Raw genomic sequence first — 20,562 nt, 5'->3', positions numbered from 1 at the left:
CCCCACACAGTAATTCCACATGTAAGATGGGGCAAAGACGCATGATAAAGAGTGACCAATATACGAAGAGGGAGAATATCTTTTACCTTATACAACACACCAACAATTTTCGATAATTTGTTAATTAAGGTTGTTGATATGATCTCTCCATACAAGCTTACAGTCTATGATTACAACAAGAAATTTTGTACCATCACCTTTTCTTATGCACATATCATTCAAATACAAATTAATATTTTCATCAATAATTTTCTTTTTCTTTAAATCATATAACATGATTTCTTAGCATTTATTTGTAATTTGTTAAGTTTAACAATACAAAAATACTTTTTGTCAAGTTAACGAAAGGAGTACAATTTTAGTCCTAATGCTATTCAGTAAAAGTGTAAACATGACAACAGTACTGTAATAGGATCTTGTGGATTAATATTCACATAAATTGATGTCACTTAATGTAATATCATTAGAAAAAAATTCATACATATAACTGTAAAGATTTCTGAGCACATTTGCAATTTGCAGATGTGTGACAAGATTTTAAACATAAGCATGAATAAAGTGTGAATTTACCATTGGCACTACAGTAGGGGTTGCTTCTTATTTGATTCATTTGGCATAAATAATCAAAGACAGAATCACTTCTTTCGACAAATCTCAACAATATCATTAGGTTATCCCTGACAGTCTACAGAGAAATCCCTCTTGTATTCAGTGAAGGTCCCCATGTACTATATAAAGAACAATTATAAAGCATAAGAATCATATATAAAATTGTAGATGAATTGAAAACATCCTTGCTCACAAGAAAGAATAGAAAAATTATGCACAGTTTGAATGGAAATAAATCATGTACCACTCACTTGACAGCAGAACTCCAGGACGCTTTTGAGATGAGGAACAATGATGGACACTTCGCTCTCTACCAGCTCATCAAAGACTTCCATTGCCTCACATCCTTGGTCTTCATCACGGACCAAAAGCTGCCCAATCACAACCAGGACCCTTGGGATCAGGGGTCTGAATAAGGGCTTTAGTGTAAGACAAAATCAGTTGTGACAGTGAGGAAGGAAGAATGCTACTCAAACTCAATGTGTCTCACTGCGATAAAAGTCTAGCATTCACAATGTTAAACACTACATAGAGAGTAGAATGTCTTGAGCACTTGTCATTATTATTATAAAATTCATATTGCTGTAGCAGATGCAATATTCTGCATTCATTATTTTACACTGTTGTAAAGTACAAAAATCGTCTGTCCCATAATGCCAACTGATATAAGCCCTCACGCTAGCTCTTTACCGTCAGTGCTAAAATTGCGCCCAAAACAACAATCTACGGATCATATGGAAGACAAACTCACAATTTCATCTGTGCCAGTGTAATGAACCAGGGCAGTCATTGTTCTGTAAGAGACAGATAACAATCAAGAGACACTTGAATATAATACTCACCTCAATTTTAAGTTGATATACATTACTTTTCGATAGACTTTGAAAACAACATTGTATGACCAAAAAGAAAGAAAAAAATAGTATGCACACATGGAAATTCTGGTAATAAACCTTGCTAGTTAGAATCAAGTCTGATTTTGATAAAATTTCTACTCCTTTGTTGCTTGCTTTTGCTCTGTTTATCAAAGTCAATTTGTTAGAATTGCGTATAGAATCATCATCCAGTTTGATATAATCAGACTGGTAAAGTCCAGAGGTTTCAAATCTGATCAGAATGAAATATGAAGAGAAAATGATCACAGCATTAATTGCATCTGTGGGGCCATCCCTAGAACTGCCATGAAAAGCATTTTCTGATTTTATATTGCAATACATACATCAAATTCATAACTACACACAATACCATAGGAGTGTCATACTAGACCCAGACAAAATGTTATCTACCTACACCATCACTACGTTGGATCTTTGGGGCATAACTTCATGGCACCATTTCTGGGCCAAATTGTGAAGCACAGGTATTATACAAATGATGCACAGGATAGAGTGCGTTAGTAATCCTGTGCATCATTTGTTTTATAAAATGGGTCGAAAATTAACAGCACTTTTCACGTACCTTTGTGGGTCAATACCAGTCAGCTACATGTAGCACTCGCTCAAGATGTCCGAAGATGTTCGTCCCAAACATTTACGCACGTCGCACTCGCACATCTCGCACATATAAGTACTGTACGTACAAGAGTACTAGTATACGTACGCCACATGTTATGCACAAGAAAGGCCGGCCGGCAGCCCGAACTAGAAGTTGTTTACAGGATTGACAGCGCGTATAGTAGCGCGCGACGCACTTGTAACAACTGACTGAGTGCGCACTGCTAGTGTAAACATTGTGACGTCAGGCCGTGCATGTTAGTGAGAAATTTATACACGCACACGTGACTCATTTCAGCGCTTCCAATTGGCTACATTCTTGAACCCATTTTACAAAACTCTTTATTGGATATCTCATTACTTCGGGATAATCCTGTTTCAAGATTAATTCGACAGGTCAGTTTCTGGGAATGAAAATGTCAATCTTACCATGGCCCTCGCATCAGTGTGTTACTCTTTCAGAGGAATAATTGGCCTTTCATGAAAAATGAGTGGCATTTATGTACTATATCTAAGAATTGGTGTTTACCACATTCCTTGACATCTATTAGAATGGTGTTGTATAAAACATAGCACCTCCTATTAAATCTAGTGTGAAATCTTGTCCTGACCATTGCACTCATAACCATTCCTTATTCGTATAAAGGGAAGTATGTGACAATGCAAATTAAAGGAGACAAATGTATAAGAAGTTTACACACAAACAACAATTGCAACTCCCTTGAACTCTTGGCTCTGGTGAGCAAAAGACTAAATCAAATGGTATATTTTGATCAGGTTTGTAAGCATCCTCAATGTTATTTCTTTCTCTTTCATAGATATGCTGAAAACTGCAGAGAGTGCTTGAAATTACAGGATATATTTCTTCAATTCATTTTACAGTAAAATGTACGATCTTTCAAATCATCAAACAATTTGACATTGCCAACAGAGAAATTATCCTCCAAAAAGATACAAAGACGAAGGGAAAAAAAATTCAAATGGTTCACTTATTTCCTTTGTGCCAACTCAATGTACATACAGTGTATAGTACTAGCAGCCCAGAAAGAAGGCAGGTCATAGCAAAGAGTGGCAGAAATGAATGTCAAACCCCCAAATTCAGATTACAAAACTGTGATGGAGATACTAGAGTGATGCAACAAGACTGTCAAAATGAACATTAGAGGTAGCAGTCTTACAAACGTGCAGTCTTATAATCTAAGTGTCATTGGTTGGATGCCGCACAATGAATGAACAATACAGCTTATCAGAACTTTTGGCTCAGGTGAGCTAAGAGACGTACACCACGCAGCAAAGGACATCACCAGACTGACTGACAGTAAATGACATTATTGACTGACACTAACATGGTCTAAGTTTGTCTTTGTAATATTTTGCATAATTTTGCAAATAGCAATAATAACCTAACATCAATGACAACAATAACAGCAGTGAGAGCAACAACATTAGAAAACCACAGCGAAAACTAATGGTACTTTGACTATTGTACACATTCAACTTGGATGCCTCCGCTTCTCACACACAATCACTATCTGCCATACGCATAAGAATATGGCCCTTCATTATTTTGTAGTACATGTACATGTACATTTCGATGAAGTAAACTGCTATTTTGGGAATTCCAATTTCTATCCATTACAACAAATTTATAACATTTCTTGCCACAGACTTAAAAAGAACATAATTTAAGGCCACAAAATGAGATTTTATCTCAATTTGTTGATCTTGACCTGTAATCCTTTTCACGCCTCTTATTTCAGGCATTCCATTCATTGATTTGTTGCTATCCTTCATCCCAGAGAAATACTACCTATTAAAGGACAGTGACATTTTTACCCAAGGTACACTGTACAGTGAGTGACCTTTGTCCTTGAACTTGGCATTATCACCACAACCATGTTTATGCACATGATTATCAATGTATTTCCACCCTGTCCAACAAGTTAACATCATCTATGGGCATATCCAGCTGAACAAGTAATGATATGAAATGACTTTTACTTGGACATACACAGTGACACAGGGACCCTTGACACTGGACCTTTTATCATCATAATTTCATGGAATAATGGTTTGTTTGCACCCTTCCTACCAAATCTCTTTAACAGTGGCATTCCTACATGTCATTGCTCCTGATGTCATAGCTCAGTGACTTTGACCTCGAGGGATTTTGCCTAAATCTAGTCAGTGCATCTACATTTCATGTATTATACATGGACCAGGTACCAAGAAAATGAATTGTATCTCTGAAATCATGATAACAGATCATGATGGGATGGATGAACGGACATTATTCCACAACATAGTGCCTCCAGCAACCCTTTGGGGTAGACGCACAAAGACACAGAATAGAAGAGGCATACAGACAACAGAATAGAAAAACACTCCATGATAAAATCATTCAAGTCATTTGGTAGAATCAAAATTCAGCGCGCATATGTGGAGGAGACTGGACATAGCTAAGCAAGGCTAACACTGTGTTGATTTGAGATCCTTTTACACCTGGTCCCTGCTTTGAGTATGGTTATTTCTTGGAAGCAACAGTGTGTGATGCAATGCAATTGCTAACACTGAAGAGGACAGTAATATGGAAGTGGCTATGAAATTTTATTTAGCGCTTTTTTTTTGGGTCATGTGTGAATGTACCACAAAATAACAGCAGCTAATGATTTACAAATATGTGCTCACATCAAGAATTTACATAATGTAGCTCTAAGACATGGCAGCATTGCCAAATTTACAATTTAATGATCATGTTGAAACGAAACACCACAGAAAAATATGAGATGAGTAAAAACAAACAAAAGTTTCAAATGAGGCAAATATAAGAAAAATGTGGAATTTTGTTTTTACCAATTTGAATTGAATTGAATTGAAAAGACCTGTGTTTTATTCATCAATATCCATTGCAGCCCGGAGGCTGAATTACAGACATTGTTAACAAAGGGCCATGAATACATTGAAAATACACACAAGATACAGCGTAGCAATGAAAAAAAAAAATGCATCTACAGAACAACAAACAAGGCAAGTGCCATAATGTGTCTCGCCCATTCGCGTACAAGAAATTGTACGCGAATGGGATATAACAGATAAAAAGAGATATAAAAGGGTAAAAATTTATGGCAAAAAAGAAACGTGCCATAAAAACTTAACATTGGGCCCATAAAGTTAGTTGACCCCTGCCTGTGACCTTTGACCTTGTGGTGACCATCCACTCCCCAAGGGACATTTACCATCCAAGTTTGGTCACAAAAGGACCTATGGATCAAAAGTTATGACCCATAATAGAAACGCGCCATAAAAACTTAACATTGGGCTCTAAAAGTTCGTAGACCCCTGCCTGTGACCATTGACCTCGTGGTGACCATCCGCTCCCCAAGGGACATCTACCATCCAAGTTTAGTCACAAATGGAGTTATGGATCAAAAGTTATGACACATAATAGAAATGCGCCATAAAAACTTAACATTGGGCTCTAAAAGTTCGTTGACCCCTGCTTGTGACCTTTGACCTTGTGGTGATCATCCACTCCCCAAGGGACATCTACCATCCAAGTTTAGTCACAAATGGAGTTATGGATCAAAAGTTATGACCCATAATAGAAATGCGCCATAAAAACTTAACATTGGGCTCTAAAAGTTCGTTGACCCCTGCCTGTGACCATTGACCTTGTGGTGATCATCCACTCCCCAAGGGACATCTACCATCCAAGTTTAGTCACAAATGGAGTTATGGATCAAAAGTTATGACCCATAATAGAAACGCGCCATAAAAACTTAACATTGGGCTCTAAAAGTTTGTTGACCCCTGCCTGTGAGCTTTGACCTTGAGGTGAAATTCATATATGGTATAATGTGACACTTTGTACGACCCCTCTTCCCTCGAGGTTTGATTGCAATTGAAGCCCAGAGTAAAGAGTTATTGAAGTTTTTGTAGCGTCACGGACAGACGACGGACGGACGACAGACGGGCAGACGCCGCAGGCGATCCCTTAGTCTCCCCACACCTCCGGTGGGCTCGACAAAAATCAATCTTATTCATCTTAACCACTGCACACTGAAATCAACCTATAATACAAAAAAATAACAAACATTACAATTACAATATCTAATATCACTATTCTCAATAATTATTAAAAAATAAATTGTGAGTTTATGTTAATTGTGTATGCTGGTCATTTCTACTTATTAATACAGATGTTGTTATACAGCTCAAATCAACACATTTTACACAGCAAAAGTAATCAGTTTGATTCAAAAAATATTTTCTCACAATCTTTTCTTCCTAAACATGAACTCTCATATCAAAATACATTCAATCTACACACTGCACATTACATCAAATCTATGAATGAATAAATACTACTGTAAAGCGAGGAATTTTCGCGCGCCAAAATTCGCGAAATTGAAATGCACGCGAAAGCTTTTGTCTATACTACATGCATTGAATGCCAGTAGCAATTCATGAAAATTTCATTCCACGAACAAGGCTGTCGGCTCCAATTCGCGAAAATTTCATGCCGCGAATATATCATGTTTTACAGTATACCGGTATTCGAATTATTATAATACATGTATACAAAAATAGTGTTTGATATTTGCACATCTCTCTCCCCCCCCCCCCCCTCTCTCTTCTAACTCTCATTCCACTAATACACACACTCTCTCGTATATCTAACCAGCAAATATACACTATTGAATCTAACCAACACTCTGTGTTATCATTATTGCACATTTTTGCACCAGAATTTGATCTCACATAATATTAAACAAAACAATGAGTTCCATATTCAATTTAGAGAAAGGAAACTTTTAACTCATAAACTCTTCAACTGGTTTGTAAGGAGGATGAATATATTACCTTTTTTTTCATTGATAAGTAAACAACTTCATAGTGTAAACACCACTTCCTCATCTGATTTATATTTGCCAAATAAAATCATTCCAATTCCACAACAATTTGATGTACAGGATAACATTTCTTTGTCATAATGTAACTCTGAGTGATGATTTGTATGGAAGCAAATAAAGTAGTTGTGGGGCACTGACATATCTGCATTTTATGTGAGTGCATCCAATATTTCTCCTGTAGGGAAAACATGTGAAAGTGAACTTAGATATGGTGCGGAATCTCACTTTCACTGACTACATGTACATTAGTTTGGAATAAACTTTCCCTTTGGACGTCTAGGAAGCATGGCAAGACATGGTTATACAATAATATGTTTGGTGGTGTATTACTCATAACATCAGGACTGTGTAATCAATAATAAATAGCATAATTCAGCCTACTTCTGGTATTATTGCAAGATTATTGCAAGATTTTTATCTAATATTTCTAAAATACGAAGACTCACTTGATTGCGTAGAATGGGACATCCTTGCTCTGGGTGTCAAGTAACATGGTGCTGAACATATGGAAGAGACCCTTGTAGAAGGGGCGCAGGTGATTGGCAGAAGTGCTGACCACACAGCTCAACAGGAGGCTTGACAACTGGACAATCAATCAGGAATTGAAAAACAATGCTTGGAGGTTATAGCATTTGCACTAGACTTACTAAGATGCAATGATATCAAAGCTGATGACTTCAATTTGTTTAAAAAAAAAAGTGTGCCAAATCATTTCCTAGTCTGGTGATACCCTGAATATCTGTACCTGAGTCCCCAAAACTTTTTAATTTGTATTAATTTCTGTGTATCACATGACAAAATTACATTAATCATCAATAACATAGTAGATATTCCACAACTTTTTAAAACATACTTATTATATCAGTGTTTCAATCTCATATCATATTTCAAGTAATACAACAAAAGGAAATATCCTACAACCTGCACCATATGAAAAGAGAGGGGAAAAATACATGAGTGAAACCATGAGGGGCAAATTAAAGGGGATTGCAATAGTAACTTTGATGCAAAATACTCGTAGGCCAAGAATGTGCATAGAAGAATTAATCTAGGTATCAGTAGACATGCTGATGTGTGCTCAAATTTACATGCATAATTGAACACCACAAACATAAATGGCAAAAAAAAATGTGACCCTGCATCACAAAACCAACAAAAATTTACCAGGAATGGATTTTTAGTTCAAGGAAGATTCTGAAAGAGCAGACTTGAAGCTTTAAAATGATGTATAACTCAATACAAATGGACTTTCCTATCGTATCCAAATAATGAAAAAAGTACACGCCCTAGAATAGTGCTTACTGATACAAGAGGCATTCGAGTTTAGGGTCTATTCACGTGCTTTGGCAGTCTCACCAAGCTGTGCTCTGTGTGTCAAACAAAACAAAAAATAGGATGTAAAACTCCAGGGCAACCTCAATGAAGGGATTATTTTTACACTCTTATAACACATTCTATTCATCACCACTATTAACTTTCAAAGCAGTAGCATTATCTTTTCAAAAGTTGAAAGTGAAAAGGGTTTCTAAAAAAAAAATAATAATAACACTGCGAAGAGCTTCTGAAACATACCCTATCACACTTCTACCAAAAAAAAAAAAGGTTCTAGAAAAACTGCAAAAACACAACTTCCCACTCATCTTATGATCCCAAAATTTACACATTATGTAAAAGAAGGATTGCTTTTTCAGAAAATAATTCAAAAATTAAAAGTGACTACATGTAGGTTCACCCATTTTGAGTCCTCATATAAAATCTTGGCATGTACCTTTTTGGTGATTTTGTGATGCACTATCACGAATAAACATATCAAAGACAAAATACAAAGAAATACATTTTTCTGTCAACATGTACTGAAATCCAATCATTCTAAATTTGCTCCACCTACCTCCCTCTGAGAGGGGTTGGGACTTGCTGCCCCATCCTGTATGTACTGCAGTATCTCTGGCCATTTGTGCTCAGCTAACTCATACCTAGCGATAGCAGCTGCAAGCTGGGACACACTATTTCGTACAACTCTCCTGTCAAATTGAATCACAAAAAACAAACAAAAGCAATGCAATTTTAGTTCAAGATCAAATTAGCTTCAAGGCCAAGGGCTGCTTCCCCTAATTCAGTTTATATTGCCTACATCAGTCTTGAGTTGAGATAACTGTCCTTCTGCTGCTGGATTATAACAGGTGATAGCCCCCCCCCCCCCCCCCCCCCCAAGTAGCATGTTCAGTCCTTGCCTCACCATTCAACTATCATAACAAATTAGTCTTGAGTAAGCCACTCATTTGGAACACAAACATTAGACATGAGGCCTGACCAAAGGCTAGCTGCTGCAGCATCTCCTGTCATGGGTCTGTCAACTACATGTAGTTGCAGAGAAAGGACACCTCCTTCCAAATCCTACTATGCAAACAGTGCATCAATCTCCAGGTACATGTAGTCCTGTTCAGAGATGGGGCCCAGTTAAAGTTGGTGCACACCACCAGGCATCATGACAAACCTGATTGCACAGGCAACATGAGTTGCAGCTTCATGGTCTAAAGGAGAGTTTGACTTGATAATTCATGTAATAGTCCATCCAGCCTGGTCAAAAGAAGAGAGAACACTAAATCAGCAGGCCCACTTGTTTCCTGGATGAGGATTAGCTGGTCAGAGTCAACCAAGCACTGTTTTTCACCCTGGACTGAACAGCCCTTGCAATTGGAAAAATGAACATATTCATTGGTGTTGAGCAGTTTCTACCCTGATCCTTGAAGATCTGCCATGGGCAATTCAAACCAGCAAAATCTCCTCACTATAGCATTGGCAGTGACTTCCGCTGTCTAGTTGGGCAAAGGACACCTTTGACTCATTCTTTGAACTGGTTCACTACTAGGAAGAAATGCTCTTTCCCCTTTGAGATATCCTTCCCTGTTCCAAGAGGGCCCAAGCATGACAGCTGTTAATGTGATGTTTCCCATACCTCGTGCTTTTTGCTCTGGTTGCAGATAAGACACCTCCTTAAATGTATTCTTTGAGTATCCTGTGCACACCCCATATGAGAAACAGTAGGATCTCATCTTGCTGCAGGTCTCACTCTTGCTAAAATGGCCTGTGGATGGGAGGTCATAATTGGATCATATCCCTTTACAAAGAGAAGGGAACTAGAAGTAACATGTTTGCCCTCATTTCTCCACTTGACAAAGTCGTTCCTCATAAGCATATCCCTCTTTACCAATGGAAATGTCCTGTCCAGACACTTTAACATCATGGTTCCCCTGTCTTGTTCTTCGGCCAAACTAAGCACTTATGCTGGGACTTGAATGAAGCTTTAATTCCTGCTCTCTCCTTAAGCAGTCTGCAAGAGATTACCCCCACCTCTACTCACACCCCTGGGAGGTGTTTCCAGTAGACACCTCCTGAATCATCAGCATTGCTTCTGTTAATGCAAATTACTAGTTCTTCAGGAGATGCCAGAAGGTCTGTAGCTGAGACCATCTTCTTTTCTAGTAGTGACCCTTGTGATTTTCTTTGGCTTTATTGTCGATAAAATGATGTGATCTACTGCATTAACTGAGGAGACCAATACTGATGGGTCTTCTGGCAGTAGGGGAGCAATCACAGATAGTAGTTCTCACAAAGGAACTGTCCAGTATGCATTACGAGTGCATCAGCAATCTGATGCTTCTTGCACAGTCAGTGCTTCATCTTCATATCATACCCCCAGATCCTCTGGCCCACTAGACCAGTTGGTCTTGAGGTTCCCACAATTACTGCAGTTGGCAGGTCAAACTTCCAATGCCTATGCAACCTCTAGAAGGTAGGCAGCACTAATGTGTAAACCACGTTAATGTCATGCAGCATCTCTGCTGCTCAAAAGAGTGAAATAGGCTGCTGTAGGTAACAACCTTTCCCTGGGTGGTAGAAGGCTTTAAGGCACACCATGTATTCTTTCTTACGTATAATGTATGAAGAATGCTTGGTGAACAATCAAGCCTTCTACCAACCAATGTTCTACCGCCATGGAAGCCTTTAAAAGATTTCAACCTTTCCCTGGCCTTCCTGTTTTGAAACAGCTCAGCTCTAATTGCGGTGACCAATGCATCTGTGTTCAGCATGAAAGGGAGTACATATCATCATTTGTTTGCCAGGGTCAAAGGCTGTCTGAGGTTCTGCTTTCCAGTGAAAGGCTTTCTTCACTAGGAGACAATTAAAGGGGCTTACAGTTTCTGTAAAGCCTTTCATGAAAATATGGTACATGTGACAATAGACCAACCTCTACACTAGTCAAGATGAACCAGTTTTCCGCTGCCTGCATCTTTCAGGTGTGGGCTGATTCCATGTCAGAAATTTGTGATTTTAACAAGATCTGGCTTGGACAGACAAATATAATACCTCTGGCACCCTGTGGAACAGAGACATCTAAATCAATGCTTGTGTGTTATGGATCTACACAGTTGGCCACTTGATGGCTTTGCAGCATTTTTTAAAAAATTTTCTTTTACTATTAGCATATTTATGGTGCCTCATCACATAATGCCATTGCTTTTAGCAAAATTTAGACCAAAAAACTTGACATGTATGGTTGCATTAATCACTCAATCTGAAATACACAATGTAGGAGAAACAAGATGGAACAATGTAAAGACTTACTCATTCTCATGCTGGAGAAGCTGGAGAGTGATTTGCTTCAAGCTGAAAAAGAATATGTACAAAGTGTAACTTTGCAAGAAATGACTTTGAAATTTTACAAAAAATAAACAAAATAATAGCTTGCACAGAAGACATATGTTAGTTTTCCATAACACTTTACAACAATGAATGAGAGTCAACTGGGGGAAAAAGATATTCTGTACGAGTATGGTCCAGATGAACATGGTGAATCACACAACGATGTAAAGTGAGTCTACCCTAAATTAACAGTTACAGGAGGAACATTTAAAAAATGTATTATTTTGCTACACATTTTTCAATGACCAGTGAGTGAGGGCCACAGAGAATATTAAGACTGCTCCCTCTACTGGAATTACGGAAGAGCTGGAAGGGTGCATTTATATCACAGTAATGGCAGGTGGGAATGGTAATACTCATGTCTTCTTTTTTTTTTCAGGGTAGCTTCTTCACTGTGGCTGAGAGGAACATGGTGAGAAAAACAACTTGTCCAAGGATGTGGGCACTTCACTGGATTCAACCTTAGACCTCTGCTTCAAAGTCAAGAGTCTTATCCACTGTGCTACAGTGGCCCCCACTGCTATTGCAATTTAAAAGTTAAAAAAGACTGTTTTAATACAATGAACAATGATAATACAATGTGTGGTTGTTTTGAAATGGCCTGTTGTGCGAAAATATATAACCCCCTGCACACTTCACTAAATCTAGGCTTTTCTCATTTTCCCCAATCTGTGTTTACATGGAGACCAATTTTGTACTGTAGCAGTTCCTGAAATATTCTTTTAAAATGCAGTGGACTGAATTACAATGTATATTACTAGCACACACACACACATACAAAAATGGTTTGCAACTTTATGAGCTTTTCATGCTGATAGATCACATATTTTATCACAGAAGCCCATCACAAGCCATTTTACATGATTCATGTATACAGGCACTTCCACTTCAACTGAGCTGTTGCTTTGATATCTAATGGACAAAGAAAAACATTGTCTTTGACATACATTTTCCTTCAAAATACAAAGCACAACACACAAAACACAAAGCACAGCAGACAGCACATGTCAGATGACCTCTTCAATATCTTTATGACTTGGATTTCAGAACCTTCCCTTACAAAATGAGTCTGCTTACACAAATAAATTGTATTTCTAACATTAAGATTAAAGCTTCCATTTTTAGTGATATTGCATAAAGGAGTCAATTGCTTCTTCTATGATGCAAGAAAATAGATGACTCAAGTGTCTTTTTTTTTTCTTCTTAAAAGAGGTATAGTAAATATCATTACAGCAACCCCTAAACAGAGTCACAGAGTGATGACATTAATTAAGACTGAGAAATTATAGCTAATAATCACAAACACAAATGGGAGTAAAAGGCACACAAATTCAGTCAGGTGACCAACTACACTCATTTGACTGACCCTGTAAAATGGTACATGAAATATATTACTGATGTTCAAATCCAGTCACCTAGTTTTGCTATTTCTTTGACTGCTTTTGCTTGTTCACTTATTTGCAGTAACAGATATCAAATTTCTCCTAAATTAACAAGCTTTAACTCATCTATGTCTTGGCATTGCAGCTAAACCTGATGAGGATGAGCTGATTTTGCTGTAATACGCATTTCCTATTGACACCTGCCAATGTACATTGTATACTCGGGACTAGTTTTCAACAGGTTAGTCTTGATAAAGTTGTTGCAGCATACTTTATAGATATGTTGCAATTTGAATCAGATACATCCATTTCATAATGTGTGGAATGTTTGCAGATCATGGTTGTTGAGCTTCACATGACTCTTTCATTCCACAGCAGCTTCACTAGTTGCATCTATTATTATCTGCATACTGTTTCAATATGGACTTCAAATTCAATAAATATATAACATCTACTACGTGCTCTATGACACTTATATTCTTAAATCTGTTAACCAAAATGTGATCAAAGAAAATGACAGCAAGTCCATAGATGTACCTAAAAGGTATGTTCACTAGTAAAGTACAATGCACCTTACAGCCCTCATCCCCAATGGGATGCAATGAGATGAAGTGCCAATAAGTTAAGGCATGAGACAGAGAAATGTACAAAAAAGAAGAGTGATAGGGTAGGGATAGAGCTACCAAGCGTTATTCTGCTTCCAGATCTGTTCATGATTCAGTCAAAGTTCCAATGTTTTCCACATTAAGACGAGGCTATTAGGTGAGCCCATGTTTACAATGTAGTTCACTGCCAGTGAAATGTTAGAATAACATGATGGCCCCTCAATGGTTTTAGTTTTGTCACTTTGAAGGTTTGTTAATTCGAAAATGATAATTATAATACCATAACGGATTCTTTTATTTAGAAGGTTCATTAATCTGAAGATGAAAAAAAAAAGAGGTTTGTTAATCTGAAAACGACATAAGTTTTGGTTTGAGTTTCTTCAGTTTGTCTCCCTCTACAAATGAAAATTTGTTAAGATCGCAACTGCTGATCTGTAAATTAACAAACATGTCAGAAAAAAGGAACCAGTGGGACTCGAACCTGTCATCTTCTGCTTTCCAAGCAGCGACACTACCACCAGGCTGTCCCTGGTTGCCGGCAGTGACACAATGAACATGGAACAAATACCCAAGCTCTGAGATTCGGACATTGTTATGTTAAGTAGTCCAAGGCGGACAAGGCATAGGATAAAGACATAAGTTTTGTTAGTCCAAATGTTCATTTTAATAGTACGGACCTTTTATTTTCAGATCACCAGACCTTTGGAATAACAAATCATATTCAACTTTTTGGATTAAACAAACCTTCAGAATAATGAATATCACCCGTGTATGGAGGTACTAGTATGATATTTCCTTGGTGTAACCACGACCAAACAATGCCTGGAAAGGACAGTGACAATGACGCCCTGAAAATATTCGCTCTGCACACATTCATGAGCGATGTGAACGAACATGAATTCTGCAATACAGTTGTATCACTTCTCATGCCTTTGCAGCACATGTGGTCGAGTGGAGAGCGAGAAAGCAAAAACACTGCACAGAGCTAAACTTTCTGTGATCGCAACATGTGACGTAGTGGCCACTTGAGATGGCTAATGTTGTCACAGAAACGTTTATCACTTGGTAACAATATCCAGATGACCATTTAGCTGTGATGAAATCAGGCCTATCAACAGTAGTCTACATCATAGTCAGTTACACCAAAATTGAAGAACTGCGTGGAGAAAGTGGGTTTGACCCCCCCCCCCCCCCCCCCCCCCCCCCGCATTTCTCCCAGGGGCCCCAAAGTAGGGAATGGTACCGTATCCATTTCTACAAATATGTATTCCATCACTCTAGCAATAATGTCTGCCAAAGCAGATAGTCCACGGTATTGTTTTATATCCAGCTACGCATCCAGGCTAAGCACAAAGCCAGATGAATTACTCACACGCTCGCTCGCTGCATGCTCTAGCCCGTATACCGCACAGTGCAAGTGCTTATGAATGTTAGGTTACTGTACAGTATTGTACACTGTTGATCTAGCTACATTTGTAGCTAGCTGGGCCATCTAGCTAGCTGTGATTGGATGTGTGAGGATTGGTAGTTTGTTCTTGGACTGGCTGAGGATACTGTTTTGTTGTAAATTTTATATCCTGACCTCTTTAATTAGATTTGAATTTCTTTCAAATGTTCATGCAAAAGCAGTAGACCGGTCTAGAATCAATCAACTTGGTGTGCGTAAAGTGCGGTAGTTGGTTTGGAAGGCAGTTGCAAGACCTGTGGGCTGTGCAAACAAGAACAAGAAAACCAAGAAAAACAAGTATTTTTTTTCAAATTCATAAAATCTGTTAGCCAAACATCAATTAAGAATAGATTAGGCCTAGATGTTCCACTAGTGCTGATTTAGTGAGAGGCTGAAATACCCTTTTTACTGCGTTTTTAGCTGAAAATTTTACTGATCAGCGTGGATAAGCAGTTTTGCATAGCAAAGTGGTATGATAACATCTATCTCTGACTCTACACCTACTAGGGGGCTGATCATACATGTACCAACGTTTGATAAGAAGCCAAACGACAAGAGACAAATACCATCAGTCTATAATATACAAATGACGCACAGGTCTGAGTGCGTCAGTCGGAATTGTGTGCATAAGGTAACTATGGAATGCTTAACCCACGAGGCGAAGCCGAGTGGGTTTAGGCTAAATTCCATAATTACCGCATGCACACTATATTCCGACTGACGCACGAAAAGACATGTGCATCATCTGATTTATAGAATGAGTAATTTTCTTGCCAAAAACCCATTTTTCTATCGTGTTACCCGATGACAAAATCACTGGATGCATTTCCTTTTGGCTTGGCATAGACGAGAGCTTGAAAACCATGCATCAGTTTTCACTGGACGCACGGCCAGCCATGCATCAGTAAATATTATACAACACCTCAGAATGATGTCGAATTGTGATTGGCCAAGAACATGTCACATGACATTCAATAGAAAATACTTATCAAACTCATTGAGAGTGACAGCCACACAATAGGCCCCTGGCATGGGCCTATTGCACGGCTCGAAGGTACTATAGCACGGCTTCGCGGGGGCTACTAATGCATGGCCGCTCACAGAGTTCTGTGGCTCACAGCAGCAAAGTGCCAGCAAACTACATTGTACGTGCTGGCCGGCTGCGCTGTGCTGCCGGTAAGTCTCACAGACTGGGCGCGGCGGAGTACTGCAACGTTATACGTGTACGCGCAGCTACTTTACCTAGATAGTTGCATGTATTGCGGCCTTTATACCTACTGCTGTGTTTTTACTTTTGACTCTGATCTGCTACAAATGTACGTGGACCACAGTGATCCCAAAATCAAGACTTCATTTCAAGTTGAGAAACCGTAATTTGATTATTTTTCTGTGTTTTTATACAAAATCATTTTCGGAAATAGACAAAGTCTAGACCTACTACTAGATCTACCGACATCTCAGATCGGCCTAACAGTCAGGCCTATTTTTAAACTCGATCTAACGTTAGCGTAGAATGGGTATAACACTAGACCCTGCGGAGTTTGTGATTCCTGTAACTGTGTGGTCGAATCATGACGAGTGTTTGAAAGCAGTACACAGGGTGGTTTAAAATTCTCGGCCTAATTGTTACATTTATTTTTAGGCCTTCCTGAGTTGGCGGTCACTAATTTAGTACTGTGATTGTGGACAAGGTGTTGTATAAAACGAATAATTTATGATTTTGTTCGTGCATTGGGGCACGTAATACCGCACTCGGCGCGAGATTCGCCACTGGTCTATTCAATGCGGCGCTACGCGCCTTGTTGAATAGACCAGTGGCTTATCTCGCGCTTCGTGCGATATTCGTGCCCTATGCACTCACAACTCATAAATTATTCGTATACTGATGCATGGTTGATTTAGCCAATAGGCGTCTCGTACTGAGTGCGCGAACCTTTGTTACAAGTACGCGTACTTTTGCTACAAGTGCGCGATAACATGTTTACCACTGTGACTCAGCGTGCGGCCAGTAAAAATCAACACATAGTTCTCGACCAATGAGATCGCAGGATTCTCGCTACCCATTCAATAATATACAAATGATGCACAGGTCTGAGTGCCTCAGTCGGAATTGTGTGTATAAGGTAACTATGGAATGCTTAACCCACGAGGCGAAGCCGAGTGGGTTTAGGCTAAATTCCATGGTTACCGCATACACACTATATTCCGACTGACGCACGAAAAGACATGTGTGTCATCTGTTTTATAGAATGGGTAATTTTCTTGCCAAAAACCCATTTTTCTATCGTGTTACCCAATGACAAATTTACTGGGTGCATTTCCTTTTGGCTTGCCATAGACAACAGCCCAAAAACCATGCATCAGTTTTTACTGGACGCACGGTTTCTCTTCAGAACCATGCATCCAGTAAAAACTGATGCATGGTTGTTTTAGCCAATAGGCGTCTCGTACTGAGTGCGCGAACACTTGCTTAATGCGCGAACCTTTATTACAGGTGCGCGATAACATGTTTACCATTGTGACTCAGCGTGCGGCCAGTATAAATAAACACATAGCTCTCGACCAATGAGATCGCAGGATTCTCGCTACCCATTCTATGAATCAATACGACATAGGAATTCGGGATCATTCTCTGTTACTGGGCTAGGCCTACAGCAGAGTCCCCAGTCACTGCATTTCAATGCAGTTTGAGCGATGTATGACAATGCGGATTGCTGTAGTGATGCTACCCTAAAGAAGTACTAATAGTAGAGGATTAAGTCTAGGTCTACAATTCCTGATATTCTATTGGCTGGTAATGAAAGAATTATTGTTTCTTTTATCGAACCTTATTACAAATCCCCCCCCCCAAAAAAAAAAACAAACAACAACAACAACATAGGCCTAGTCGATAAAAAAGTCATAATTGGCAAAGGTTCAAAGACAAAGGATAGGGTAAATGTATACTACAAAGTGCACACCATGCATGTGTGTGTGTTGTTTACCATAGAGCTCATTCCCGAGATGACGTCACCTGGCATTTTGCATAGTTTGCCCACTTTTGACAGAATTTTGAGGGGCGCTCCCAAGTGCAGTTTTTCTTTCTCAATATCTCGTTCCTCATTCAAAATCGCCAGAAATGAGTGTGAAAATCAAAATCAGTAAGGGAAATTATCTAGAATGGTGTCTATGGCAAGAAATGACATTTTCTTGATTACTCTGGACCTTTAATCGAAACGGCTTGGCTTAATGCATTGACTGCCCAGTGTTCTCTTATGAAAACATACAATGGTCTCAGATCACAGCTTGACGTCATCTCCTCTATGTGATCAACTATGGAGCACAAGGTATTAATGCGAAAAAAGACTGATGGAACTATTTACCATATTCATGCTTTAACATACTATGACATGATCTTGTGTAAACACTCCAAGCTGCAGGAGAATACTCCCACATAACAATACAAAGTCAAGCTGGTTTGCACCTTTCGTGGAATTCTGGTGAGAACTTTTTCCATCTTCTGACGAGTCTTCTCAGCAGAACTGCTGCAAACTGACGAACCTGAGAAGAAGGCAAAATAAATGCGCAAATTAATCACAGGGCTTCATAAGTGTAACGTCAAGTCATACACAAGGTCAATTTATCATTTAACTATTCATGACAATTGGACATTAAAGACTATATTTGAAGTGCATGATTTGTTGAAAGGAGATAAAAACAAGCTAAACAAGGAAAAGTAGAAATTACGCGGTGCGTAACATATGTCACCACCGGAAGTAGCATTTTGTAGCAAAATGTACAATATAGGTCAAAAATCAAGGTCAAAGGTCAAAGAAGTCATAGTGTAGAAGTTTTGAAGCCCTCACCTAAACATTCGAAATGTGTAGAAGTAGCATTTGAGCCAGCCCTCACCTAGGTCAAAATTCTGTGTAGAAGTTTTGAAGCCCTCACCTAGTGCCATCACATAAAGCAAACAGAATCAAAAGCGGGTTAGAAATGGCGAAGGAGTAGCATTTTGTAGCCAATGTACAATATAGGTCAAAAATCAAGGTCAAAGGTCAAAGAAGTCAAAGGTCAAAATTCTGTGTAGAAGTTTTGAAGCCCTCAAATAGTGCCATCACATAAAGCAAACGGAATCGAAATCGGGTTAGAAATGGCGAAGGAGTAGCATTTTGTAGCCAATGTACAATATAGGTCAAAAATCAAGGTCAAAGGTCAAAGAAGTCAAAGGTCAAAATTCTGTGTAGAACTTTTGAAGCCCTCACCTAGTGCCATCACATAAAGCAAACGGAATCGAAATCGGGTTAGAAATGGCGAAGGAGTAGCATTTTGTAGCCAATGTACAATATAGGTCAAAAATCAAGGTCAAAGGTCAAAGAAGTCAAAGGTCAAAATTCTGTGTAGAAGTTTTGAAGCCCTCACTTAGTGCCATCACATAAAGCAAATGGAATCGAAATCGGGTTAGAAATGGCGAAGGAGTAGCATTTTGTAGCAAAATGTACTATATAGGTCAAAGGTCAAGGTCAAAGGTCACACCTGAAATTCTGTGTATAAGTTTCAAAGCTCCCATGTAGTGCTATCATATAAAGCAAACAGAATCAAAATTGGCTCATAAATGACAGAGAAGTAGCAAATTGAAGATTTTGATCAAACACGGACGCACACACAGACAGACACACGGACGCACGGACGCACACACACACACGTACAGAGCCCGTTTCATAGTCCCCTGCTCGAACTCGTTCCGCGGGGACAAAAATGATGCACTCATTAACTCAGTCACTGTCATCCACTGAAAATTATTCTAAAATTGATGCAGTTAGAGACTTTTAAATCTGATTTTTTTTTTTTTAACTGTGTGATCTCACCAGAAGATCTCTTCATAAATGAAATACTTTGAATACCTTTTTTCTTTCCTTTTTCTTCTTCTCTTTAGGAACTAAGAGCATCTTGACGGACTGTTATACTTCACACAACAAATAAAAAATTACAAATTCAAAACAAGTACATTGTGACATCATCATCCTGTAACACCTGAGCTGAAAAATAGACACAGTAATATGCCTTACCATTCATAGAGCTCTATGTCAAAAATTGGTCAGAAACATCTGCATTAAAAAAATTAATAAATGATGGTAAATGCAGGTAGTAACAGCGAAGAATAGTATACAAATAATTTATGAGTTGCACGCACACACGTAATGTTTAAGTACCTGGCCGCCGTGCCTGATAATGAACAGGCCAGCACTTGATGGCGCTTTGCACATTATGAGCCGTGCATTATGCCAATGCCAGGGGCCTAATGTATGGCTGTCTCTGTTAAAGAGTTTGATAGGTATTTTCTATTGAATGTGATGTGACATGTGCTTGGCCAATCACAATTTGATATCATTCTTAGGTGTTGTATAAAAAGGCACATACATAATGTAT

General features: G+C 38.7%; 1 protein-coding gene across 1 annotated transcript in view; it reads right to left on the bottom strand.

The window, feature by feature from the left end:
- LOC139744812 (importin-4-like) overlaps positions 1-20,562 on the bottom strand; it is a 113,380-nt gene that overhangs the window by 50,949 nt on the left and 41,869 nt on the right. Inside the window, exons 3-8 of the mRNA XM_071655227.1 lie at positions 18,617-18,693; positions 11,642-11,683; positions 8,904-9,036; positions 7,462-7,598; positions 1,361-1,403; positions 861-1,028 (exon numbers count right to left, since the gene is read on the bottom strand). Of these exons, the coding sequence (XP_071511328.1) occupies positions 861-1,028; positions 1,361-1,403; positions 7,462-7,598; positions 8,904-9,036; positions 11,642-11,683; positions 18,617-18,693 (600 nt within the window). The remainder of the gene's footprint in view (positions 1-860; positions 1,029-1,360; positions 1,404-7,461; positions 7,599-8,903; positions 9,037-11,641; positions 11,684-18,616; positions 18,694-20,562) is intronic.

This window comes from Diadema antillarum, unplaced genomic scaffold (assembly GCF_040938485.1).
Source record: "Diadema antillarum isolate AM-2024a unplaced genomic scaffold, OU_Dant_1.0 seq00001213_RagTag, whole genome shotgun sequence".
NCBI lineage: Eukaryota > Metazoa > Echinodermata > Echinoidea > Diadematoida > Diadematidae > Diadema > Diadema antillarum.
Note: the sequence above shows the minus strand (reverse complement) of the source record. Positions and strands in the feature narration are given on the sequence as shown.